Source organism: Thermobia domestica, chromosome 9 (assembly GCF_964235325.1).
Source record: "Thermobia domestica chromosome 9, izTheDome1.hap1.1, whole genome shotgun sequence".
In the NCBI taxonomy this organism is placed as follows: domain Eukaryota; kingdom Metazoa; phylum Arthropoda; class Insecta; order Zygentoma; family Lepismatidae; genus Thermobia; species Thermobia domestica.
In genome coordinates, this window is record NC_137462.1 from 3,916,973 (window position 1) to 3,941,768 (window position 24,796).

The 24,796-nt window shown below is 37.0% G+C and overlaps 1 protein-coding gene across 1 annotated transcript in view; it reads left to right on the forward strand.

Moving 5' to 3' along the window:
* The window catches only part of LOC145694344 (uncharacterized), a 273,653-nt gene that overhangs the window by 91,478 nt on the left and 157,379 nt on the right, over positions 1-24,796 (forward strand). Inside the window, exon 2 of the mRNA XM_081770471.1 lies at positions 17,423-17,657. Within this exon, the coding sequence (XP_081626597.1) occupies positions 17,493-17,657 (165 nt within the window). The 5' untranslated portion in view covers positions 17,423-17,492. The remainder of the gene's footprint in view (positions 1-17,422; positions 17,658-24,796) is intronic.

Consider the following 24,796-nt stretch of genomic DNA (forward strand, 5'->3'; position numbering starts at 1 on the left):
GAAAATGTGCATAAATATGGTATGGATATAGGGAGTATGGGGTATAGAGTATGGAGTATGGTGTGGTATGAAGTATATGGAGTATGGTATGAACTATTAGATGGTTGGTGAGGAAATGCAAAGTGACAATAATAATCACTGCTCGAAAAATCCTGAGCAAGTGAAAATAGGAGTCTGACGTCTAGATAATTTAAGACCAATATATGTATTCTTATACAGGGCGTTTCAAAAAGAAATACCTGATTTTAAAAGTTCATATGTATTGAAAAAAAAACATGCTACAAAAATGGAATAAATTGCAAAATACTCACAAAATCTGCAAGTTTTAGCTATGGTATTACAAATGATCTTATGTATCCACCAGCAGCAGCACGAACAACATCTCTAGACGATAGCTAAATTCGGAAGTGCGAGGCCGACCTGGACTCTTACTGTTGCATAAGCATCTTGTCTCTTCAAATTTATGATACCAATGACGAATGCTTTTGGGTTAGGCAGATCAGTGCTAAAGCGCCGATGAAAAGCACGCTGGACCGAAATTACTGACTCAGTCTTTGCAAACTGCAGCACACAAAACGCCTTGTATTGAGCGGAGGCCATCTTACTTGACTGACTGAGAAGACGCATTAACTGACATCTAACGGCAATTTTCTGAAACTCTAGGCCACGCCCATTCAAACAACATTCATTTCCTTGCCGACACGTCCCATGTTCCCTAATTATTACCGTCCAAAATCAGGTGATTCTTTTTGAAACACTGTGTATATCAAAACGGATTTGTATCATTATGGCATTTTGTCTTGAGAACTGCCGACTAAGTCAGAAGAAATTTTTGAGCTATAATAATAATAATAATAATAATAATAATAATAATAATAATAATAATAATAATAATAATAATAATAATAATAATAATAATAATAATAATTTGTTTATAATAAACAATTAGAGCTTTAATTCAGTATGATTTTATCGTTTAGTGTATAGAGGGCCGAAGAATTGGGGGGGGGGACAGTTAATTATACGTAAGTCCTAGAATTTGATTCTTATGAAATATGATGTTATGAATTGCAATCAAATAGATATTAAAGAAGATATTGACAAAATCAAACAATTAGCAAAATCAGACATGTATTTCAAAGAATTGAGAATAGTGGTTTTTGATACAGCTTCATAGCTTGAGAAACCTTAAACATTTCTAATCTTCAGTTCAATCCTTAGTTATAAGACTTCCAAACTGACGTCTGCTATATGAAATACCACCTGGAGATGTATTCCTTTAGTATAAAAATAAAAAAAAATAGAATAGATTATACCGGTACTAAACCTCTTAATCGAGATGCCATGATTAGCCACGAATATACTTCCAGCGCCTACTTCCCTGCTCTTCACTGACCAGTCCGAGTACTTTCTGATGCTGTCCACTTCGGTCGTTCAAATCTCCAACCACTTGGCTGCTACTAGTTTTCATCATTCTCAGTGGGTGAAACAAGTTACAGTCATGTTGAGGCAGTTGAAAGTAAATTACGAGCAATCGAAAGTTTGTAATGGAAAATGGGAAAATAATATCAGCGTGGGTTCATACACTCCGTACTCTCTGTACCCTTATTTGTCTTTTTACAATTAAAGGATGTCACAGATGCGCTGAGGATTTAGAGCCTTTGGAAAGAGGGAGGGGCAACTGGCTTGGGTTTGTGGGTGACCTTCAACATTATCTATGCCTACCACTGTCTTGTTAGGTTTTAAAGTTCTTAATTGCGCACCTACATTTTGATTCACTAAGCAGACAGGTATTTTTTTCACTTTGGGCACTTTCTCAAAACTAACTGTTAGATACTGCGAAATCGTAATTCATTAATGCCATTCGTTTGAATAGTATAGTATTTTATGGAGATTGGTTGTCCTTGACCCCGCAAAAAATCTACTGTTAATCATACTGCGCGTGCCTTTGTTGCACGAAATTTCGCCATCGATTCCCGGTGGAAAGGCAATAAAAACACTACATTGATTTAGATTCTACGTGTACTTTAAACTGTACAGGGGGTTCTAGAGATCCGGAAGACCCTTCTCTTTAAGCAAATATATAGTAAGTATATATATATATTATTTGACAATTAAATCCTGATAAATTCAATTATTTTGTTATTATAAGTTCTACTGTACTTATAACTATTGAAACAACATTACTCACAGAGCGCATCCAAAGTTTTTATAAGTCAAACTTAATGTTAGTAGTACAGTATTAACTTTATACACAAACTCATACTTACAGAATAACGAATATTTAAATTAACTTGATGAAGAAATTAGTAAAATTAAACATTTAAAATATGATCTAATATTAACACACACGCATATATGTAGCCTGTTTTTAGCGGAATCGAAGGGACTTGCAAGAAATTCCATTAGAGACAGGTTTCAGGTTAACGAAGGTAGACCTGTGCGAAAAATAAAATAATGCATACATATAATCTATCTATTTAAATAAAAAAGAAAGTTACTATGTTTTTGACTCAATAATTCTTGAACCAATCGACAAATCTCGATCAAATTTTCAACATAAATGAGGTTCGGGATTTAAGATGGTTTCTATCATTTCACTTTGACAATGCAATTTAGGGAAGGGGAGAGGGAGGGAGAGATATAAAAATGATCAAAAATGACCGATATTAGAGTCGAATCCATAGTTTTCAGGGTGGCTGAGGTGAACAGTGACACTTCTTATGCTATTTAAATCCAAATTCAGCCCCGCAACTTGGGAGAGGGGAAGATATATAAACATGATCGACTTCAGTAATAATGAAAAGTAACTGACTAACGGAACATACTACTAATTTTTCTTTGGTGTTGCAGTGGTCAACAGAAACAATCATTTTCAGGGGTGCGCGATGGCTCAGTAGTAGAGCGTTCACCTCCGGTGCTTGGGGTCCCTGGTTCGATCCCAGCTCGCGCCGTTTGGATTTTGTGGTGGACAAACACCGTGCTCGTGGTTTTTCTCGGGGTTCTCCCGTTTCCTCCCACTTTCTTAATTCCACCATTTCACTCATCTCTCATCATCACCGTCTCCTTTAGCCTGACCGGCATAACCATGGGGCGTAAAACTTAAAGATTAAAGATTATTAACAATCATTTTTAATTTATTGCCTTATTATGAAATGATTTGAATCCGAAATCAGCGATTACTGGTAAGATTAAAAGAAACCACACTCTTATTTGATTAAGACAGCTGACAAAGAAAATAGTTTTGTAACATATCTATATGTATTAAACTTCCAGTTTTGAGATGTATTTTCTCATTCATCTCGATTCCAATGGCCAACTTCAATTCAAATCAGTAAATCTGATTGAGAAGCCTTAGAGAAAACACGCCAAAATTAAATAAATTCGAAAAAAAAAAAAGCTTTATGAAGATTACAATGAGATAATCATGTGTGTGAAGTATTCTTCGATTTACTAATAATTAGTGCATGAGTTTACATACACAAGGTAGTGCAAAATGTCCAAGGGACATCTTTGTATATTTCACAGGCTCTCAGAAACTTCAAGGAAAATTGAATCCACAGGATTCTTTTGGATTTTAATGGGATGTTTCTGTCATGAAACAATACTTTGAGTGTTCGGAATTTAAGCCTGTGATCATATTGGAAAGAGCCCAGAAATTTCCCACATAGTATATATCCATGCGACGTCCCCTTTCCAGTGATGCTAGCTTGAGGGGAATTTCCCGCGGCGTAGAGAGATTTAGGAAAGAATTTCTTAAGGAGGGAAAAATGGAGATTTTTCGAATATAAGATAAAATGTAGGGAAATTTAGCTTTTTAATAAATGTTACTAAGTACTGAGGCAGTATTACGAAAAATGGTGCAGAATCTGCCACACTAAGTGACAAACCTTTCATTCCCCCCCCCACAAGCCTTCCGCGGCCTGGCTTGAGAATGTCATTATATAAGATAACATTGAAGTAATAACATAAGATCAAAAGCACGAATGTATGTTGTGGAGATATGAACACAGTATAGTAATCCATAGATATGCAATATTGTTCTCTGTATATAATGATATATTGTAGTGAACTAAAATTAGGGAAATTTTATCTTAAAGAGTTAATTTTTGAGCATTTCTGAGGGAAATTGTATCTTAACGAGGGAATTTTTGAGCATTTCTGAGGGAAATTTTAACTAGAGGACCTAGCATCACTGCCCTTTCTGGAGGAATACTATACCTTTCTCAGAACATTCAAGCTCACAGTAGAATCTTCAAGGAAACTCCACGGGATTTCCTTTGAACTTCATTCAGATGCGCCAGTGACGGGACAATATTTGGGTGTCCAAAAATTGCCCTGTGGCTATTCCTCAAGGAACCCAGAAATGTCCCGTGGAATCCTGTTTAGAACATAAGTAGAAAACTGAATTTCCACATATTGACTACGGAACGTCCCATAGACATCTAGATATTTTGGGATTACCTTCTTTTGGATGTCTAAGGCACATTCTTATGCTAAATGGGAAATGATAAAACACTATGAAATGCATTCTGACGCATCAACTGCTGTTTGATATATTTCGTTTCTACACTAATATTTTGTTGTTTGATAGAATACAGTGTAAGATTATCGAATACACTGCTCTATAGGTTTACGTGACAAGTTTTTCAGAGACGTACGTACGAGTGAGGGAGGGGGCACTGTAAAAGTCTGATTAAAGACCACCTTCATATAACGCCCTCTGCATTCTGGCTTCTTTGGTAAACCACTGCAACCTCCCACTCGCTGTCATGTCAAATGCATAAAATACTCCCCGCTTTACCATCCAACACCTCCAGATGATGCGTCACGCAATCCTATTAAAAGTCGTGTAATCATTTTATCGCTGATTCCTGTGCGTTGACATTAGTAAGTGTTTGTAATAAAGGACGGGAAACGCTTCATGTATGTGAATAATGAATGCATACATTAGCAGAAAACAAGGCAACTCAACTACCATATATTGTACTCATACGTGTGAAACCAGGCATGATACATGTCATAATATATTACGTATTTCACACCTCCTGTTTAACAAACATTGTTTATAACGACTCATGCTATTTCATACGAGCCGAGGCTGAAAATGAATTGTGGAAATTATAGAATGTGTTGCATTACAATTAGGTGAACCTGGTTCCATCCGAAGAAAGAACTGTTCTTTCCTTACAACTCCCCTTGTGCATTTTCAGTGAAACTTACAAGGAAAATCAGGGATTTCTAGAGGGAATTTTCCCGACATTCACCTAATTTTCCCTGTTCAAGTACGTTATGGGTCCCAAAACACAGCACCTTTTGGAAAGCTTGTTCCATGGTGAAGCGAATGAACTATAAACCATGACTTTCCAATGAACAGTTTGATGCATTAGCTATTCCACTGCGAGTCTACGATTTTCTTTATATAAAGAAGGTTAATGGACCCCAGGGACTTACTCCGTTGTCCATGGCACCTAATTTTTGTGCATGAACATGTCTTTGTTATGTTTATCGAATGGATTAGGTTTGATTCGGATGTCCGGATGATAGGTTCATGTCCGTTCCTTGTCAGTAAATGTTCAACAATAACACTTAAAATATATTAATAGCGGATGCACGCGTACTTTTCGAAGATTTTCTGCATTTACCTTTTAATTTTTTACAAAATTCCTTCTTTATAATTGAGAATACATACGCTATTAATGGCTTCTTTACGTATTATATCCGAAATGTATAGAAAAACATGTTTATACATGTCTGGGCACAAAACTTAACAAGTTAAATGTTCAGGTCTGGCCATAAAGAAAAATAATATACGTTACGGACTTGTGTTCACATTAACATACATATTTATAAATGTTATCATTATAATGAATAAAGTGAAATATATTACACCAATATCAGAAGTTTGCAAGAAATTAAAATAATTAACAAGTGAATTAGTGCTATGGGACGATACTGAAAACAACAAGAATTAATTATGTTCTAGGAACTTTGTAAACGAAATAGAACCGAAAGGTGAAGTAGTTAAGCTTTGTATTAACTAATGTGGAGCCTTTACATCTACCTCCTTCACTTCGAATGTGATGATTTTGCACCACGATGGCGCACCAAAACGAAATCAAGGTTCTATAATAAGCAGTCGAGCTTTAACAGTCATGTATAGCTCACAGATGACGAGAAGAACCCTAGCAGAAGTAGTGTGACGTAGGTATGGGCTCGCCCACTTTTCGCACGGGGGTTTCAAATTACACCACGGAATAGCACACAGATAACTACCCGGAGTAGCAAACGACATCTAAGTATAGACCACACCTCAAAAATCAAAAATGGACTTGACTGTGTCGTTGACCTTTCCTCGCTTCCCCTGTTTTAGGGTTCTTCTTGTCATCTGTGAGCTGTACATCCCCCTCTTCTCACTTCGAGTCTAATGATTTCGCAGCTAATGGGAGCTAATTAGAAATTAAGACTTTGTAATAAGTAGCTCACGAAGTAACATTTTCAATTTCTGTAGATGTATATGAAACTCATTGAATTCCTTAAAGGCCAAGAAGCCACAAATGTGAGCAGAAGATAACCATCATATCTAAGAACACTACACACTCCTATTCTTCCTGACTGCGAAAGAGAACTCAATTCGTGATAGATCAGGAGATGAAGTCGCGTGTCAAGCACACCTCCAACAAGTGTGTCCTCCGCTGACCTCGCCACCTGCTGGACCCTCAATAAACGTGACACGACGCATAACAGGTTGATTTCGGAGCCCTTTTACGTCAGACGACTGGTTTCTTGTCTTTCATGCGATCGGGAATAAATGTTATATGAATCAATGGAAGTGAAATAGCAAACACCCCCCACTGACAGACGTATCTGGTTCCTTCTGTGCACTGGAAATTGACCTTAGCCTCTGAGAAAGGTATAAACTAATCGGGACATCAGAATTAATGGCTAACAGCTTGTTCATTAAAATTCTTTAGAAGTAGATTTCAAAGAGAAGTTCATGACACACAGCGCCGTGAAGTGTAATTTTTATGTCTTCATGTAGCATGCGTGGGTTTTCCTTTCCTTTCTTTCTTTCGTACTGTAGAAGACATGTTCAGCTATACCAATGCACAGTTCAAAGGTCATGCCCTTGCATTTATCCAACTAAATATTAGATAACTTGCCAGACTTATGTGAGTTCACCCGGAAAGAAATTTACCTTTTCATTGTGCTTGTCGAAGAACAGAGTTAATTTATTCCGAATCGCATAACCTATGACATTGGCTTCAAATATTTAAATTTAGACTTATAATATTTATGCTTTCATGGACAAAACGCGGAATTAAGAGGTAACGAACTTTGGATTAAAGAAACCAGAAATAACAATGCGAAGAGCAGTCTAATACCTGCCTATCCTGCTATGGCCCTTCCTAAACTGAAACACTAGGAAGTTTAGTATGGTACCTGATAAGAATCAAGGAGAATTTCAGCCATCATGGATAACAGCAGTTCCCGAACTCCGGAGGTTTCTTTCTGAGATAAGCATGGTATTGTTTACTCCAATTCGTTTTCACTATATTTCCTGCAGATGAATGCAAGGATTTGGGTTTATAAAGGAAAGTCTAGACTTTCATTTTTACACAGGCTCGTAGGCATATATTTTTACACAGGCTCGTAGGCATATATTTTTACACAGGCTCGTAGGCATATATTTTTACACAGGCCCGTAGGCATATATTTTTACACAAGCTCGTAGGCATATATTTTTACACAGGCTCGTAGGCATATATTTTTACACAGGCCCGTAGGCATATATTTTTACACAGGCTCGTAGGCATATATTTTTACACAGGCTCGTAGGCATATATTTTTACACAGGCTCGTAGGTATATATTTTTACACAGGCTCGTAGGCATATATTTTTACACAGGCTCGTAGGCATATATTTTTACACAGGCTCGTAGGCATATATTTTTACACAGGCTCGTAGGCATATATTTTTACACAAGCTCGTAGGCATATATTTTTACACAGGCTCGTAGGCATATATTTTTACACAGGCTCGTAGGCATATATTTTTACACAGGCTCGTAGGCATATATTTTTACACAGGCTCGTAGGCATATATTTTTACACAGGCTCGTAGGCATATATTTTTACACAGGCTCGTAGGCATATATTTTTACACAGGCCCGTAGGCATATATTTTTACACAAGCTCGTAGGCATATATTTTTACACAGGCTCGTAGGCATATATTTTTACACAGGCTCGTAGGCATATGTTTTTACACAGGCTCGTAGGCATATATTTTTACACAGGCTCGTAGGCATATATTTTTACACAGGCTCGTAGGCATATATTTTTACACAGGCTCGTAGGCATATATTTTTACACAGGCTCGTAGGCATATATTTTTACACAGGCTCGTAGGCATATATTTTTACACAGGCCCGTAGGCATATATTTTTACACAAGCTCGTAGGCATATATTTTTACACAGGCTCGTAGGCATATATTTTTACACAGGCTCGTAGGCATATATTTTTACACAGGCTCGTAGGCATATATTTTTACACAGGCTCGTAGGCATATATTTTTACACAGGCTCGTAGGCATATATTTTTACACAGGCTCGTAGGCATATATATTATTTTTCACGCACTACCCTAGCCAACTGTGTTAAGTTGGTCACAAGGAAGCGGGTGAGGGTAGATTTACATCGAAATTGCACCACCCAAGCGTGACGTAAGTAATGCCACGTGGTATTAGCGTGGGGATCAAGGTGGAACAAAAGGAGTCCTACGAGGCTTCTAACCCTTTTCGCTCGCTGACGCTTGTTCAACTATTTCATAACGTAAGTAAAATATTTTTATGCATTTTATATTACGTATAAGGGCAAATGAATATTATTTTTATCTTATTTTAATGATACTGTAAGTGTTATTAAAATTTAAAAAAAATAATTAAAAAAACTTCCTTGGACAGTTTGAACCAATGCCAAAAGCGATTTTCATCACTAGTTCTTACGCTAGCATACTCGGCCAGAAGGACCAACAACACCTGGAGTTTGATGTATGCTACGTGGCGAGAAACGGATAACTTCAACCAATCACAATCGTGTATTTAGCTTCTATGGCTAGAGTCGAGCGTGATTTAAATATATGCGGCCCGTAGCCAGTCCAAAAATGTAGAGAGGCTCATCCAACCATATTTTGTTCATCACCATATTATAGATCATTTGCAAGACTACCGTGAAAATTTTAGGGGCCCAGTAAAAGTTTAGGGAGGCAGTCCCCCGTGAATACGGGCCTATTTTTACAAAAACACGCCTTTTAGAATTACATTTGAATAATAACGCTCGAATAAATATTGTATCTGTTGTTGTATCAAACGTTGTGCATCTTATTAGCCCTATGTGACATAAATTCCGTATGTTATTTCTACGAGATATTTTCAAAATTCCCTCTTCAAACGAAATAACATCGTGTTAGTTTCTCTTTTTATTATGATGGACAAGGGATTCTATTGTACGTATGTGAATGTGAACTTTCTTCACTGAGCAGCAGCGATGCCTTTTGTAAACCGAAATGAACTCAGACCTCTTCTTGACCTAGCGAATGAATTTCACGTCCTCCAAATGAGAATACGTCAACCTTTCTTCCTTCAAGGTGATCGCACTGGCTTACTCCTACTTCTTTCCGGATCATTTTTGTTTCTTTTCTTCTTTTCAGCCTTAACTTTCTTGTTATCACTGTGACCTTCTAAACGACAAGTCTACATCCTGTACTTAGTTCTATTTTAAGATTGTCTATATATATATATATATATATATATATATATATATATATATTAGCGTTATGGCACAATAACTACATTGTGTTATATTTGTAAATGGTAATTATGCTATAGTTAGCCAGAACCATAGATTTTCCACTACTTATTGCTTTCTTAAGCTCAATTGAGGCTTTACAAATTCAGAAACATGGTCGCTTACTCTGAGGGAAGAAAGCAGATTTGAGAATAAAATCGTAAGATGAATATTTGGACCCAAGAGGATGGGAATGGGGAATGGTGGAAATTTGTTAACGAGGAACTACATAATTTATACGGTTCACCGAACGTTGTTAGAGTCATCAAATCTAGGAGGCTCAGGTGGGTAGGTCATGTAGCCAGAATGGAAGAAAGTAGGGACATTTTCAAAGTTTTAACTAGAAATCCAATCGGAAAACGGCCATTAGGAAGACCTACGCGCAGATGAGAGAACAATATTGAGATGGATCTCACAGAAGCAGAAATACAAAGTAGAAACTGGATTCAGTTGGCTAAGGACAGAAGTCAATGGAGAGCTTTTGTAAACGCGGTACTGAACCTCCAGGTTCCATAGGCCATAGAGTTAGTTACTTAATTATATTCCGATTCAAATCTAAGTTCCAGTTACCTTCAGTTTTGTTATAATTATTTTGTAATATAGTAACTTTAATAATCAATAAAGATTGATGAAAATGATGGATAATGATAAATCTCGGACTCCTCCTACTAATTTTTGTTCTACTCTCAAATCCAAAGTAAAAAAGAAAAAAGAAAATCCTTTTACAACTGAAGACCCAAAATGGCAATACAATGAAGCAGCAGACACTTCATTAAGATGAGAATGGGTGAATGGACGCCTAAAACATTATGACGAAGTGTTGTAACCGCAAAAGACTTTATACGTAATTGCTGTATGTGTGGAGTAATACCTCCCCCGCGTCACTCGACTCCGTGGGCCGAGGGTCTAAGTGCACCGCAGTGTCGCGTTGTTTGCGCTGATTCTCTCGTTGTTATTACGAACATCTTTTGTGAGCTTCCCTCAATTCACGACGTAATGGACTTGTTGAAAGACAGGGCGGTGGCCACTTTACCTGCCAACACTTCAGACGGAAAAATAAAAAGTAAGTCGTGACGTAGTATTTTCTCGTACTCGCTTCGCAAAATTTTATTCGTTGCCAAATCAAGGAAATTATATTTTTTAAAAAAATATTGAACACATAACATTGTTAAAGGACCATATTTTGATAATACCGTAACATTTTACTATTCAGTTAGCGACGACTTTGTGCTCTGAAACTTTCAAAAAAACATGATAATTCTTTAAAATGTATGTGGCAATTGAAAATCTGTGTGAAGGAGACACAGGTAGCTTAACTTTTGTCTATATACTAGTATTCATTTCTCCAAGACTATTTGAGTTAGAACAACTCAGCTTTGCACATTACTAATGGTCATGGTGTAAATACTTTCAAATTAGGTGGTGGTAATTGGACATCTCCTAGACCAGTGATGATCAAACTTTTTAGGAAAGGTCAAAGAGGAAAGAAAAGCCTTTAGGTGGGCCAATATAACTAACTCCATGGCCTATGAAACCCGAAAGTTCAATGCCGTATTCACGAAAGCTCTCCATTGACTTCTATCCTTAGCCAATTGGATTCAGTTTCTACTTTGTATTCCAATCTCTGCGAGATCCATCTTAATATTGTCCTCCCATTCCTAGGTCTTCCTAATGGTTGTTTTCCGATTGGATTTCCAGTTGTAGCTTTCGAAGTGTTTCTATTTTCTTCCATTCTAGCTACATGACCCGCCCACCTAAGCCTTCTAGACTTGATTACCCTAACTATGTTGGGTAAACCATATAAATTATGTAGTTCCTCGTTATGAAATTTCCGCCATTCCCCATTCTCGTTCCTCTTGGGTCCGAATATTCGTCTCAGAATCTTGTTCTCAAATACTTTCAGTCTATGTTCTTCCCTCATGACCATGTTTCGCAAGCATACAGAACAACAGGCATGATTATCGTTTTATATATTTTAAGCTTCAAATTCCTCGACAGCGCGACGGCAAAAGATTTTGAACTAAATAATAACACTTATTTCCTGCTTTTAGTTGACATTTAATTTCTTCGTGAATATGGTTTTGGTCTGTTAATACTGATCCTAGATATTTGAAAGTGTTCACTTTATCGAAAGCAATATTTCATATTTTAACGCATCCATAATTTGCATTATATGATCCCGACGGACTTCCGTGTATTTAGTTTTCTGTGCATTTACTTGTAAGCTCAAGCGTTTAATAAGACCTCTGCATTTCCTTCTATTGTTCTCCTATAATATCTTATTATATTCACATCATCAGCATAGGCAGGCTAATATAACTTGTTGAAAACAATAATGGTACATTTTACAGAATTCTTGTAATACTATATGCCTGCCGATGAAAGGACAAATCTCAGTTATCATCGGAAATATTTGATTTGAAGGAGAATATGAATCAGAATTCTGTTGCAATAAAACAAATGGTAATTCAGTCCAATTGATACCATAGGAAGAGCGAAGATTGCCAACATTTGCCATACATTTTGTTGCTGTAAAGGTATATATACTTAAATAAAACTAGAGGACACGAAATGTATTCTTTCAGCAGGAGGTGTGTAAGAACTATCAATGATTGAAGTTTTCCATAATCTGATTCGAACTGGGATGCACTGAGTCTCAGAAGTGAAGTTAGTCTGTTTCTAATACAGCTCTTTCGAAGTAATTCTATTCTTGTTTTCATTTGTCAGATTGGGAATCATGTCGCGGGCCGGATAGAGCCTTTGAGGAGGTAACATTTGGTCCTAGGGTCGTACTTTGTAAAACACTGTTCTAGACGAACAGTAACTTAAGATCAACTTCATAAACGTAGCCTAAGCAGACTGAAGACATTACTGGTCATATGTTCCTTACTGATCAAACTATTACAGATCTGTACAGGCCATATTAAGCAAAAATTTGCATCGTAATGACGGTTATTGAGAAAAAATGGATGTCAAGCAAGATGGATATGATGAATCAAGTCCTTGAGAAATGGTGGCCAAAAAATTGACCAATACATCCCAAATTGAACCCATTTCCAGTTTTCTCTGACCAAGTTAGATAGGGAAAATTGAGTTACATTAAACAAACTTCGCACAATCGCAGCGGAAAGAAGAGTTCGAGTAATCTACTCAATTTTTAAAATGAAATGAAATCTTTCAGTTTAACGTCCCACGATTATATCCTTTAGGCTAAGGGAGACGATGATTAAGACAAGTGAATGACGATGGAACAATTGGTGGAGAATGCGGGAGGAAACGGTAGTACCCTGAGAAAAAGTATGGACACGGTGTTGTCCACCACAAACTTACTTTGCTGGAGATCGAACCAGGGACCCCACGCACCAGAAATAAGCACTCTACCACTGAACCATCGTGCTCCCTGTTTAATTTTGAATCAGAAGTATATTTATTCCTTGCACTTTAGAGTAGTACACTTTTTTTTTTTCAATTAGCCATTCAGCTATTTGAAAAGTCCTGTATCGTGCTCTGAATGGAATTTAAATGAACTAGATGTGAACGTTCTCTAACCAAATGAAATCTGTAATTCAAAACAAAGAATTAACGTTGTCTCCATACAAGGTCTTTTCTTTTTAAAAAGACAGGTGTGTGGCCAATTTAAAGAACGAAAAACACGATTGTACATCTCATATCGGTGGTTTTAAATACCGGATGAAGGAGAAATCTCCAGATCTTAATTCACGAACAATACAATAAAGAAAAGAATAAGTATTTTGCCATCGCTGGCGGTTACCTGTTCCTAATTGAAAAACTTCCATCCATTACAATCCTCCATTAATATCTCTATTTGATATAAAATGACTTATGTCCAGTAATTTTAATGCTATTCTTCCCCTCCCTCTTTCTTATCTTCTACCATATCTTTTAGAATACAGTTTCATCTTAAATAATAATGTCTTACCCAATTTCGGTTCTAGTTTTTTAAAATTATATCTAATATCACAAGATCACTAGGTTGCAAGAAATATCCAATTGTTATTGTAATATTATAACACTTAAGAGACCATAACATCGCTCAATTGATATTACGGATGGCATATGACATAATTACTAAAAATAAAGTTCAAAAGTTAACGAGTGTGTACTCTGTTATCTTTTAATATCATAATGAAACACTCGTTGGGGATATATTTTAGTATCAGTTTCACCTTATAGATGGCGTTGTTCTAGTGTAGGATCAATTTTCATGTTAACAGAAAAATCATTTTTATCGATTTTGTCGAAAAGTACGCATGATAATTTACCTTCTAGCACGTCATTTTGTTCAGTTTAATTAGATCTATCAATTGATATACGAGGGTAAATCAAAAAGTAAAGGCAAGTTTCACATAACAGCTTTATTTCCACAGAGGAATAACAACTACATACACCACTTTTCAACATGTGTCTCCTGCACGGCAATGCACTTTTGTTATCGTGTAGTCAGTTTCATCCTGTTCGCGAGAAAAGTTTTTGGTCTGTTACGAAGCCACGTCCGCATAGTCTGCTGGACCTTGCCATCTATCCGGAACCGACGACCAACACCGCTATTTCCAAAGATGTGGTAATGCGGTGGTACAGATCAGAACCGTGTGGAGGACGGAGAAACAATTCAAAACCAAGCCTGCGCAGTGCCTACTGTGGATTTTGCAGGACGGGGACTGACATTATCGTGGAGTAGAAGGCCTCGTCGCTTTTGATTCAGTTTGTCTTGCAGGACCGCACAATAATTTACTCTATTCTCAGTGTTTCCATTTGTGTCTACGGCGCAGCGCGCTGTTCCTCGATGCATTCGTGGAGAGGTGGGTCCATAGATGTGGACTATTTGTTACGCGATACTCCATTGAGTGCGCTAATGATACATAGTCCTCATCACTCCAAGTCACTCCAAGTATACACATGAAGTCGGCAGACGCACCCAGTCTTCGTTTATTCCTCGAAAACAGGAAATTGACTTCAGGCTTTGATTTACAATCGTATATCGCATCTTCGGAGGAAGTATTCCCCACTATATGCTCGTAATATGGCGCAATTTTCTTTCCATTATTATTGCTAATTCTACCTCAATGTTTCTCCATTCCATCTTGTTATTTTTCTTTCTTGTTCGTTCACAAATTTCAAACATTTTTAATTGCTATTTCGTAATTTTATATTGAGTCCCATACAACACATCTCCGTAAGAAACATTTGATGAGTATTTCGTTACCATTAGACAAACACAATGGTAGTCAGAGGTCTTGCAGTGTTTTTCACGACCCAAACAGCAGACGCGAGTATACGCCGTAATCGACCGTAAGTACAAGGTGAAACTGGTCCAAGAGATAGTGTAAGAAGTGGAGTATTTAACGCAGATGCCGCTACACCGTTAGTATCTTCAGTCAGTTTTCAGTGTCAGTGACGATGAGTACTCAACAACGTCTGATATGTGAATTGTTACTAAATGAGTCCGAACTCAAGCATAATGCTGCAGCGTCATGCGAAAAGGGTAGTGCAGTGAACCACAGCATAGTAACCAGTTGGTTCAAGAAATGTCGTGCAGCTTATAGAAGTGTTAAAGATCGGCCAAGGTCCGACTGCCATAGAAAAACAGATTTTGAGGTTATACGACATGCCATTGAGGAAAGTACATCCGCCAACACACGATGATTGTCAAACAAACTTGAAAACTGAATATTTTTCCGAGATCCAAATGTGTAATAACATTGGCTGAGAAAGGGCAAACTTCCAAAACCGATTGTCAAACAGAATCATTTCGACTATAGGCCTAAAGTCCTGTTCTTTATGTAGTAAAACTACTAGAAGGTATTTCACTTCAAGTTAATTCCTTAACGGTTCTACCATCAATATCGACCTTTATTCCCAACAGTTGAAGTTGAACTACGCTGCACTACGCCAAAAATACTGTGCATTGGTGAATCGAAAGAGCACACTGGTGCAACAGCATAACACAAAACCACACTCGGTTCAGAAAACGCAACGAAACATTCAGGAACTGAAGCTTTTCGGATTACTACCTATTTCAGTCTTGAAATCATGATGCTTGATCAACCAGCAACAGGTCGAAACGGAAGTGACTCACTTCTTCGTTCTTAAGTATGAGTTCGAACTTGAACATAACACTGCAGCAGCAGCTCAAAACATTTGTCATACGAAAAGGGTAGACGTGGTATTAGCGTGGAATCGCGGAACTGACAAGATGGCTGCAGACAGTCCAACACGAGGGGCTGTACTTTGAATCTTAACCTCCTTTCTGTTCTGTAATACATACAGGTGTCTTGCACATCAAAATATTGAAAGACTTACGACTTACCTTTGCATTTATGTACCCGTGTTCCAAGAGTATTAAAATCACACTATTTCCCCTGCTATCGGAAAGCCCCAGAGTGAGAACAATTTAAAATACGAACAAACAATTTGAGTAATTTTCACCTGGAAATACTAACGCTGCTTTGAAATCGAAACATCCACCACGTATTTCGTGTGTTTTTACGTAGGTTTCCCCTGTGCATCCATGCGTTTTCTTTTAGTTCCTTGTAAGTTGCTGGAGTGAGGGGATCTCGTGTGATTTCCACTGCTAATTTTATGCCTTTGATCTGTTCTGTTTTTATTTTGTTATGTGGTAAATACGCCGTGGTTCTAAAAAGTGAAATTTTTATTCAAGTATTATTATTTGTTGATACATTACCTTAAAATTAAGTATATTTGCTGCTGAAATCAATCGAATTTGGGGACCTAGGAAAGGATTAACTCAATGTCAATTATTTTGAAGAGAAAAACTTATTTTGAAACTTGAACTGGCTTCTGGAACAGATTAAAAATGAAATGAAATGAAAGCTTTGAGTTTTATGTCCCACGGTTATGCCGGTTAGGCTAAAGAAGACGGTGATGATGAGTAATAAATGAAATGGTGGAATGAAGAAAGTGGGAGGAAACGGCAGAACCCCGAGAAAACCCACGTACACGATGTTTGTCCACCACAAAGCTCACTTGGCGGGGGCTGGGATCGAACCCGGGACCCCAAGCACCAGGAACAGATTAAGTTCGTATTCCAAGATATTACTGTATCTCTCTAGAAATCTAGAAATCTAGAAAGCACTGAACAGACATTTTGAATAGAGTTTCAGCATGCTTGTGTACAGACAGATTTTAGCGCGCAAATTGCACTTATAAGATATTGTGGTGGAACATAATTTTCCTTGAAACTAGCAAAATTTAACTTTAATTATGTAATGAGAATTTTTAAGAACGCTAAGCTAATTAAAATTAATCTACAAACCAAGTTATCTTGGTTATAACAACCAACTTCGAGCTTCTCTCTTTCTTTTATAGAGAGGAGGGGATGACAGGATGATAAATTTGTGGAGGATTGCGCAAAAGTACTTCTTGAAATGGTCACCGCAATGCTTTAGATTGATAAATTTCTAACATGCATGGCTTTTAATCATGTACTATTGCCCAACTCATGTTTTTAGTGCTTCAGTATTTAACATATGAATCTTGACATAATTCTATTCAATTGTGATACATTGAACAAAAATTCCATTTTATGCTGCAGGTGTGTTGTCTAAGAGTATGAAGACAGTGGTCTCCGTGAGGGTGAAGGCGAGGCTACAGGTCAACCCGCAATGGAAGTGGTCCCCTTGTTCCCCCCAGAGGAAGCGCCCTTCAAGCGCAGGAATGTCGAGGAATGGTCGCGACTGAATGAAATCACAGGAGCTCTGGAGCGTGCCCGCTTCGAAACGGATCATTGGGTCAAAAATTACAACGGCACAAAACAGAAGTATGGAAAGGTAAGTGCTCTGAGAGATTGCTTCTTCTATGCTTGCTTGAGATTCCTTGGCAGATGTTTCGAATGTTTAATTTGCTTCAATTGGATAGTATGGTTTGATGAATTGAAATACAGAGGTGCCATTCACCACCATCGTCTATACTGTAGCCTCTAATTTTCCTGATTTCTTCTCCACCTTGAACTTGAATAAAAATTAGCAGGGATAAGTGATTTGGATTCTGTAATCCAGCTCTCAGGCAGGTGAGTTGTGTGGTGGGAAACTGCCCATATTGTAGGTTTGATGTTGTATGATGGCCTGTGCACCCTTTAACTGAGCCCTGGGCGTGATTATGAACTTACGTCAATACTAGCTCCCGTCCTTCATGATGTCGCGGTTACACGAGACACAAAACGCAATAACTCAAAATTTGAATAAAAAGTACGAATGGCATTTAGTATCTTCCGCAAATCCATTGACAGCTCCGCAACCGGAACTGTGACTTAGAGTGAGCCGTTGTAAACAATCTTGTTTATGCGTATACAAGTCTTCACTTACGCGCCTGCTTCCTACAGACACACCTCCTCGCAGCCGCTCGAGCCTTTCCTGCTGCGCTCCTGCCCTGACTCGGTTATACAATATTCGTGCTTATCAGTGGCCACCTAGCAGAAGTTTGTTCCTGTTTTAAGCACTGTAGTTTTTATGCCGTGCATATACAGTGCATTTATACTCATGACGAAATCATAACTACAAACAATGAACAGTAATCACTACCAAGTGAACCAGAGTCAGTACCAAGTGATTTGGAAAGAAAATAAATAATACTTTAAAAGCATTGTTCATCTACAATTAGACGTTTAACTTTCAGTTTTAAACCAGTTACCACAAGAATAAATGTTTAGATCTTCCTTTTAATCCTTGCTAAAATTTCAACGAGGGAGATGGATTCTTCACCCTAACTTGTAGGAACCCCTGCAGAACATCCGTGCTATAGCCAAGATTAGAATATGGAAGATTTACTTATTAATATTTATAAAAAAAAGTACATGAATATAAGAAAAACACAGACACAAATCGTTTATTTACATACAATGATAGTTATGAAATAAACAACTAAAGCTAAAAAAGGAAACTCCATTCAAAGATCTGAAATTGATTTTAAACAAAAGAAAATTTAAAAAAATGTTTTATCTTCCTCACATGCCCGTACGCCTAGACTTGTACGTCATGTATGATTACATTTTACTAATTTATTTATTTAGTTTTAAGTCTCATGATTCTATCCTTTCGGCTAAAGAAAACAAAATGAGACGGTCGAGCTGCCTAAGTCGTTAGACTGATGATTACAGAACTTGTCTGTCACGAGTTCGAATACCGCTAAGGGTGTAACTGCTACGTATGGCCCTTTTACCATTAATTTCGTTATCGCCATACGCATAAACAATAATTTAATGTTTTAACCTTTTGTTCATATAAATATATTAATTGGACATCTAAAAAAAGTAAAAATATTTCAGTTTAACGTCTCACGATTATGTCCTTTTGGCTAAGGGAGATGATGATTAAAACAAGTGAATGATGATGGAAGAATTAATGGAATGAAAAAGTAGGAGGAAACGGGAGTACCCCGAGAAAACCCACAGAGACGATATTATTCACTACAAATTTACTTGGTCGGGGGTCGAATCAGGGACTCCACAAACCAGAGGTAAGAGCACCACTGAGGTATCATGCCCCCTTGGACATCTAGAATTATGTCTATAAACAATTGGTTAGGATAATACCAATAGAAATATGATGGATTTTGTGTGTAGTGTTCACGTGTTTAATAGACACTTCTTTTGAATTTCCATTGAAATAAAAGCAGATTTTTTCCTTAGCCAAATGCGTTTTTCCTTATACAATATATGACTTACTTCCTTTTTTTTTAAAAAAAAAAAACATTATTAAAAGTGAATATTTGTGCTAATAATAATAAAAGGTTGCGTGCACATTAAATGAAATAGGTTCCACCATTTCACGGGAAATAGTTTGTTTCTACCCACGCAAATGGAATTGCAACTGCGTTTGAGAAAGAAAAAAAAACTTTGCATATCCTTTTCTTCCGGTTTTCTTCATTGCTTGCACGCAAACACACAATGTTGTTTGGTCCGTCGTTATATTTATAAATAAATACTGTTTTTATTACAGCACTTTTATAGTCGCTTTTATATACCCTTTGCCTGCAGTACTTAGTGAAAATATCACAAAATACAAAGAACTGAAGGAATACCTTGGCTATCGTGAGAATATGAGTTCCCAATATACGTATCGTGTGTCATTAGTCGTTGTAATAAATTATTCTAATGCTACAGAGAGCTTCATCGTGGCTAAGCGGTTAGCGTGCGCGTCTTTGGCGTAGGAGACACAGGTTCGATTCCCGGCGGAGGCTCCTGAGGTACGGATTCCACGTTAAATTGTAGGTCCACGTCTCATATAGATTCGCTGCTCAAAAGGACGCTAAACATAAAATTCAAATCAAAATCTAATGCTGCAGATAGAAGAAGTATAATTAAAGTGAGTTTCAGCTTCTGTCATCTATAACACATATCTGCTCTTAATGGTATCTACCTCATTTTAATGGCTTTGTTAAGCATATGCAAAACTACAAAATTGAGAGGAACATGGTGGCACAGAGGTAGAGTGGTTATCTCTAGTGCGTGGGGTTCCAGGTTCGTCTCCCGATCAAGTAAGTTTTTTGATGGAGAACATCGTGTCCGTGGATTTTCTCGGGGTACTCCAGTTTCCTCCCACAGTCTCATTCTACCAATTCTGCTATCATCATTCACTTGGTTTAATCAAAGTCTTTCTTAGCCTAAAGGACATAATCGTCTCACGTTAAAATGAAAGACTTAGTTTGGTTATATACAAAATTGAGATTTGTTTTGCGGCAAGCGCACGTACTTTCTAATGTGCGAAGTCTATGGTATGATTTCCAAAGATTATACTTAAGCTCGGCTAGAAACTCGAAGCACTGGTTCCCATCGCACTGTAAAGAAATAACAGGTCCTGTCCCATTCAACCTTGGCGTTCAAAACGACGTGAACATCATGAAATAAGCTTTGGTAGAGACAGTAAAGAGGATCCTGCAAAATTCCTTTTATCATAGGCAACCAACAATGATTTGCTGATGTACAGGTTGCATAAAAGCTAGGGAATAGCATGAGATTTAAACCATAAGTTACGCTACAGCTACTCTTATATATATATTTCGTTGAAGAGTTATCGATGAAATAACGGACGTACAAATGCATTAACATTACAATCTTATAAGGCCCACTTAGCGTAATCCTAATAAATGAAATAACATCTTGTCGTTTTACGTCCCACGCTTAGTCCTTTAGGCTAAAGGAGATGGACCATCAATGAAACTAAACGTTTTATGAAAGAATGCTGGAAACGGGAGAAGTTCGAAAAATCCCACTGACACAATGTTATTCATCGCAAACGCACATGACCTGGGGTCGAGTCAGATACCGCTGACACCGAAAGTAATCAGTTTGTCAAAGAGCCACCGTGTTATGAAACTAATGAACCAACCATGTTTATCTCTTCGTTCTTCATGTTTCTTTTAAATCAATCGCAATATATACATGTTTGTATGCTTTGGTGTATATACAAATTATATACATATACAACTTATAAAGTGTATATATATATATATATATATAGCGTCGGATTTAGGGGGCAAATGTGCACGTGTACCTCCCTTCGTTGTACTACCTAAAGTGAGAAGCTAGCAGTGAAAATAGCAATACTTTCGGAAAATTTCTCCTGTTATGTTTCTGTTTGGGTTTAAAAGAAAGCGGTTTTGAAAAATCAATAGTTTTAGGTCAATATTCTGAAGATTGAAGGAAGAGAATTCATCGAGACCAGACACTTCCGGGCTAATTCCTCATTGACACCGCAGATGCCTAAAGGTATTTTAAAAATTCAAAGTTAATTCAAATGTACTGTTAGTTATTGGTCCACCCCACGTCAGAAAATCCTGGATCCGGTCCTGTATATATATATATATATATATATATATATATATATATATATATATATATATATATATATATATATATATATATCCTACACCAGCGCGCACCAAGAAATTTTTTTTTTCGAAGAGTCCAAGGGGGAATCTAATGTTTCTATGACGCATTTAACCTGTGTTATTCTGTACCCGAAAAGACAATAATTAATTGCTAATTACTGTCACCTATATTCTGAAAAAATAATTATAGATCTATATTATTTTCATAAGAAAATAAAGAATAGAGAGGAGGTGCAAAATTAAGTCTCCAGACTACATCGACCATTCGAGATACAAAGTTCTTTGCGGGGTAAGACCAGGTAAACCCCCTGGTAAAAGGTAAGAGTAAATGATGGAGAAAAGAAGAACAATGCTGTAGATAGTTGAAAATAAAAAAGAAGAAACTGGTTATTTGAAAAGAAACTTTGTTATTAGTGTTGTGATGTAGAAGGTAAAAATAAGAGTTCGAGGAGAAACGAAAAATATTGGAGATTTGAATGTTCGTGACGAAATTCGAAAAGACAGGATCCTCTTCCAATAGAAGCATAGAATACTTTTTCGAGACGATACTTGTTTCGTAATATTTTTTCAACACGAGACAGACTCAACTTCTGTTTTCTAAGTAATTCTTACCCTCATTCACTTAATTCTATAATTTTCTGTTATTTTTTTTCTCTAGAGCCCACAACCTAAACTTACAACTTTGTTTCGCAGTTACTTAAGAGGCATAATCACTGCGAAATTGAATTACCGCTAATTTTACAGTAATTATGTGATATCTTCAAATAGATAAAAGATAATCGAAATGTGGAACAAGAACGCCCTAGACAATATTATTTTGCATGAGGTACCACTATCACGAGTCACCTAGTAGCTTTCCGTTTGCAGCCATTTATCAACGCGAAAATAAATCCCGATTTTCTAAATGGCTGGAAATCGAAACCAAATAAGTGAATCGTGATAATGGTAAATGAATATTGCCTAGGGAGTTCTTGTCCCACTTTTCGATTACCTTTTATCTACTTGAAGGTATCATATAATTACTGTAAAATTAGCGGTATTTTAATTTCGCAGTGATTAGGCCTTTTAACTCCTGTTTCCTAGGTAATTCTTATACTCATTCAGTTCTTGCATTTTCGAAATTCCATTAATTCCCTTTGTTAATTCTATTAATTCTGTTTTTTCCCCCCCTAGAACGTAAGGTTTAAATTTACAACTTGTTTTAATTTTGTTTCACAGTTTGCTTCAAAAGAATTTTTAAAGCACAGCATTTCCAAATCCTGTTACGTGTTCATGAACGTTACACTTTAATGTATATGAACTTTAAACTGTGCAGTCACAATTGAACATACAAATACTTGTTCCTTTCTTTAAAAAAAAATAAAAATAAAGAGAAATTGAAAAGAACAAATGTCTTTGTAGTAAGGAAATGTCAGGACAAAATTCTTAGCGTTTTCGTCAACTGCTTGGTTTATGTCCTTAGCTGTGATAGTAGTACTTGCGTAACAAAAGTGATTTTTTTTCATCGTACTGTAATGTTTCTTCGTGCGGAAGGCGGAAGACTTTGTGTAGTTGTCCGCTGCAGATAATGTGACACGCGTGTAATTCAGTGCACTAACGGCTTTTTCTTCCTTCGTTTAATGTTCGTTTCTTATCCACCCGTTGAAGTCTCTGGAATGTTGGTCCCGGACTCTCTGGAGCCAACCAACAATGTTTTGCTCCTTGCAATTTCTTGATGTCAGCGCCCCTCGGTGCAACAATCTCAACAGATACACACAGCATTAATACAAGTGCATCTCCCCAATTCGTGGTCAATGCCTTTTAGAATGTTGTATCATTTATTATTATTATTATTATTCGATAATTTTGCAGTTTAAACTTACATTAATGAAGGTCAAGTTATTAGATAAGTTTAGCTGTCTTATATGATGGAAGATGGTGTTTACTTAACGCTTCGAAAGTACACAACGAAAACCGTTATTTTAAAAAGAAATGATACGATAATGGCACATTCTATTGCAATATTCTTTTCCTATGTAAATTTCGTATCAGCCAATTTCAGTAGTACAAATTACAATGAAATAGTGAAACAGAATCAACTAATCAGATTACAAATATTAGTCCGTCAATATTAAGCATACATGTGTTAGAATAGGGATGAATACGAGACAAGACCAATCAGAATTTTCCTAACAAAATTCGAGTCGAGACACAGCTCTTCCAATAGAGAAATATACATTTTTCGAGTCGAGACATCACTTTTACAGCACATTTTTGAGACGAGACAGCCTCCTTAAATCTTGTCTCGTGCGCATCTCTATGTTAGAAGATGACAAATATAATAGTAATATACTTACTAGTGTATTAATTCTACTTATACAAAATGAAGTGAAATAAAATCTTTTTACGTTCCACGATTGTGCTGGCTAGGCTAAGGGAGATGGTGATGACAAGAAATAAATATAAGGTGAAATGAATAAAGTAGGAGGAAATGAGAGAATCCCTAGAAAACCGGTGCACACGGTGTTTGTCCACCACGAAGCCCACTTGGTGCGAGCACGGATCGAACCAGGGATCCCACGCACAAAACGTAAACGGCCCCTGAGCCACCGCGGCCTCTCTACTTATACAATAAATAAACAAAAAAAATGAGATGAAATCTTGCAGCTTAACGTCTCACACGAATATATCCTTTAAGCTAAGGAAAACGGATGATTAAGGCAAGTGAATGATAAAGAATTGGTCGAAATGAGAATGTGGGGTCCTGGGTTCGATTCCAACTCGTGCCAAGTGAACCTTGTGGTGAACAAACACTGTGTGCGTGAGTTTTCACGGGGTTTTCATCCTCTCCTTTAGCCAGCCGGTATAATTGTGGGACGTAAAACTTAAAGATTTTTACAAACGGTAAGTAAATTTCAAGACAAAATTTGAATCCCGTATTTTTTTTTTTTTTTTTTTTTTTTTGAAAATTATATCCAAGTTTATGTATTCTATTTGCATCACAGTGTACGATACATCTAAATGCGTGATGCTAACGTAGTAGAAAGTTTAGTGAGTTTATTGACCTCTGATGTGCGTGGTCCACAGTTCGATATTTGGCGGC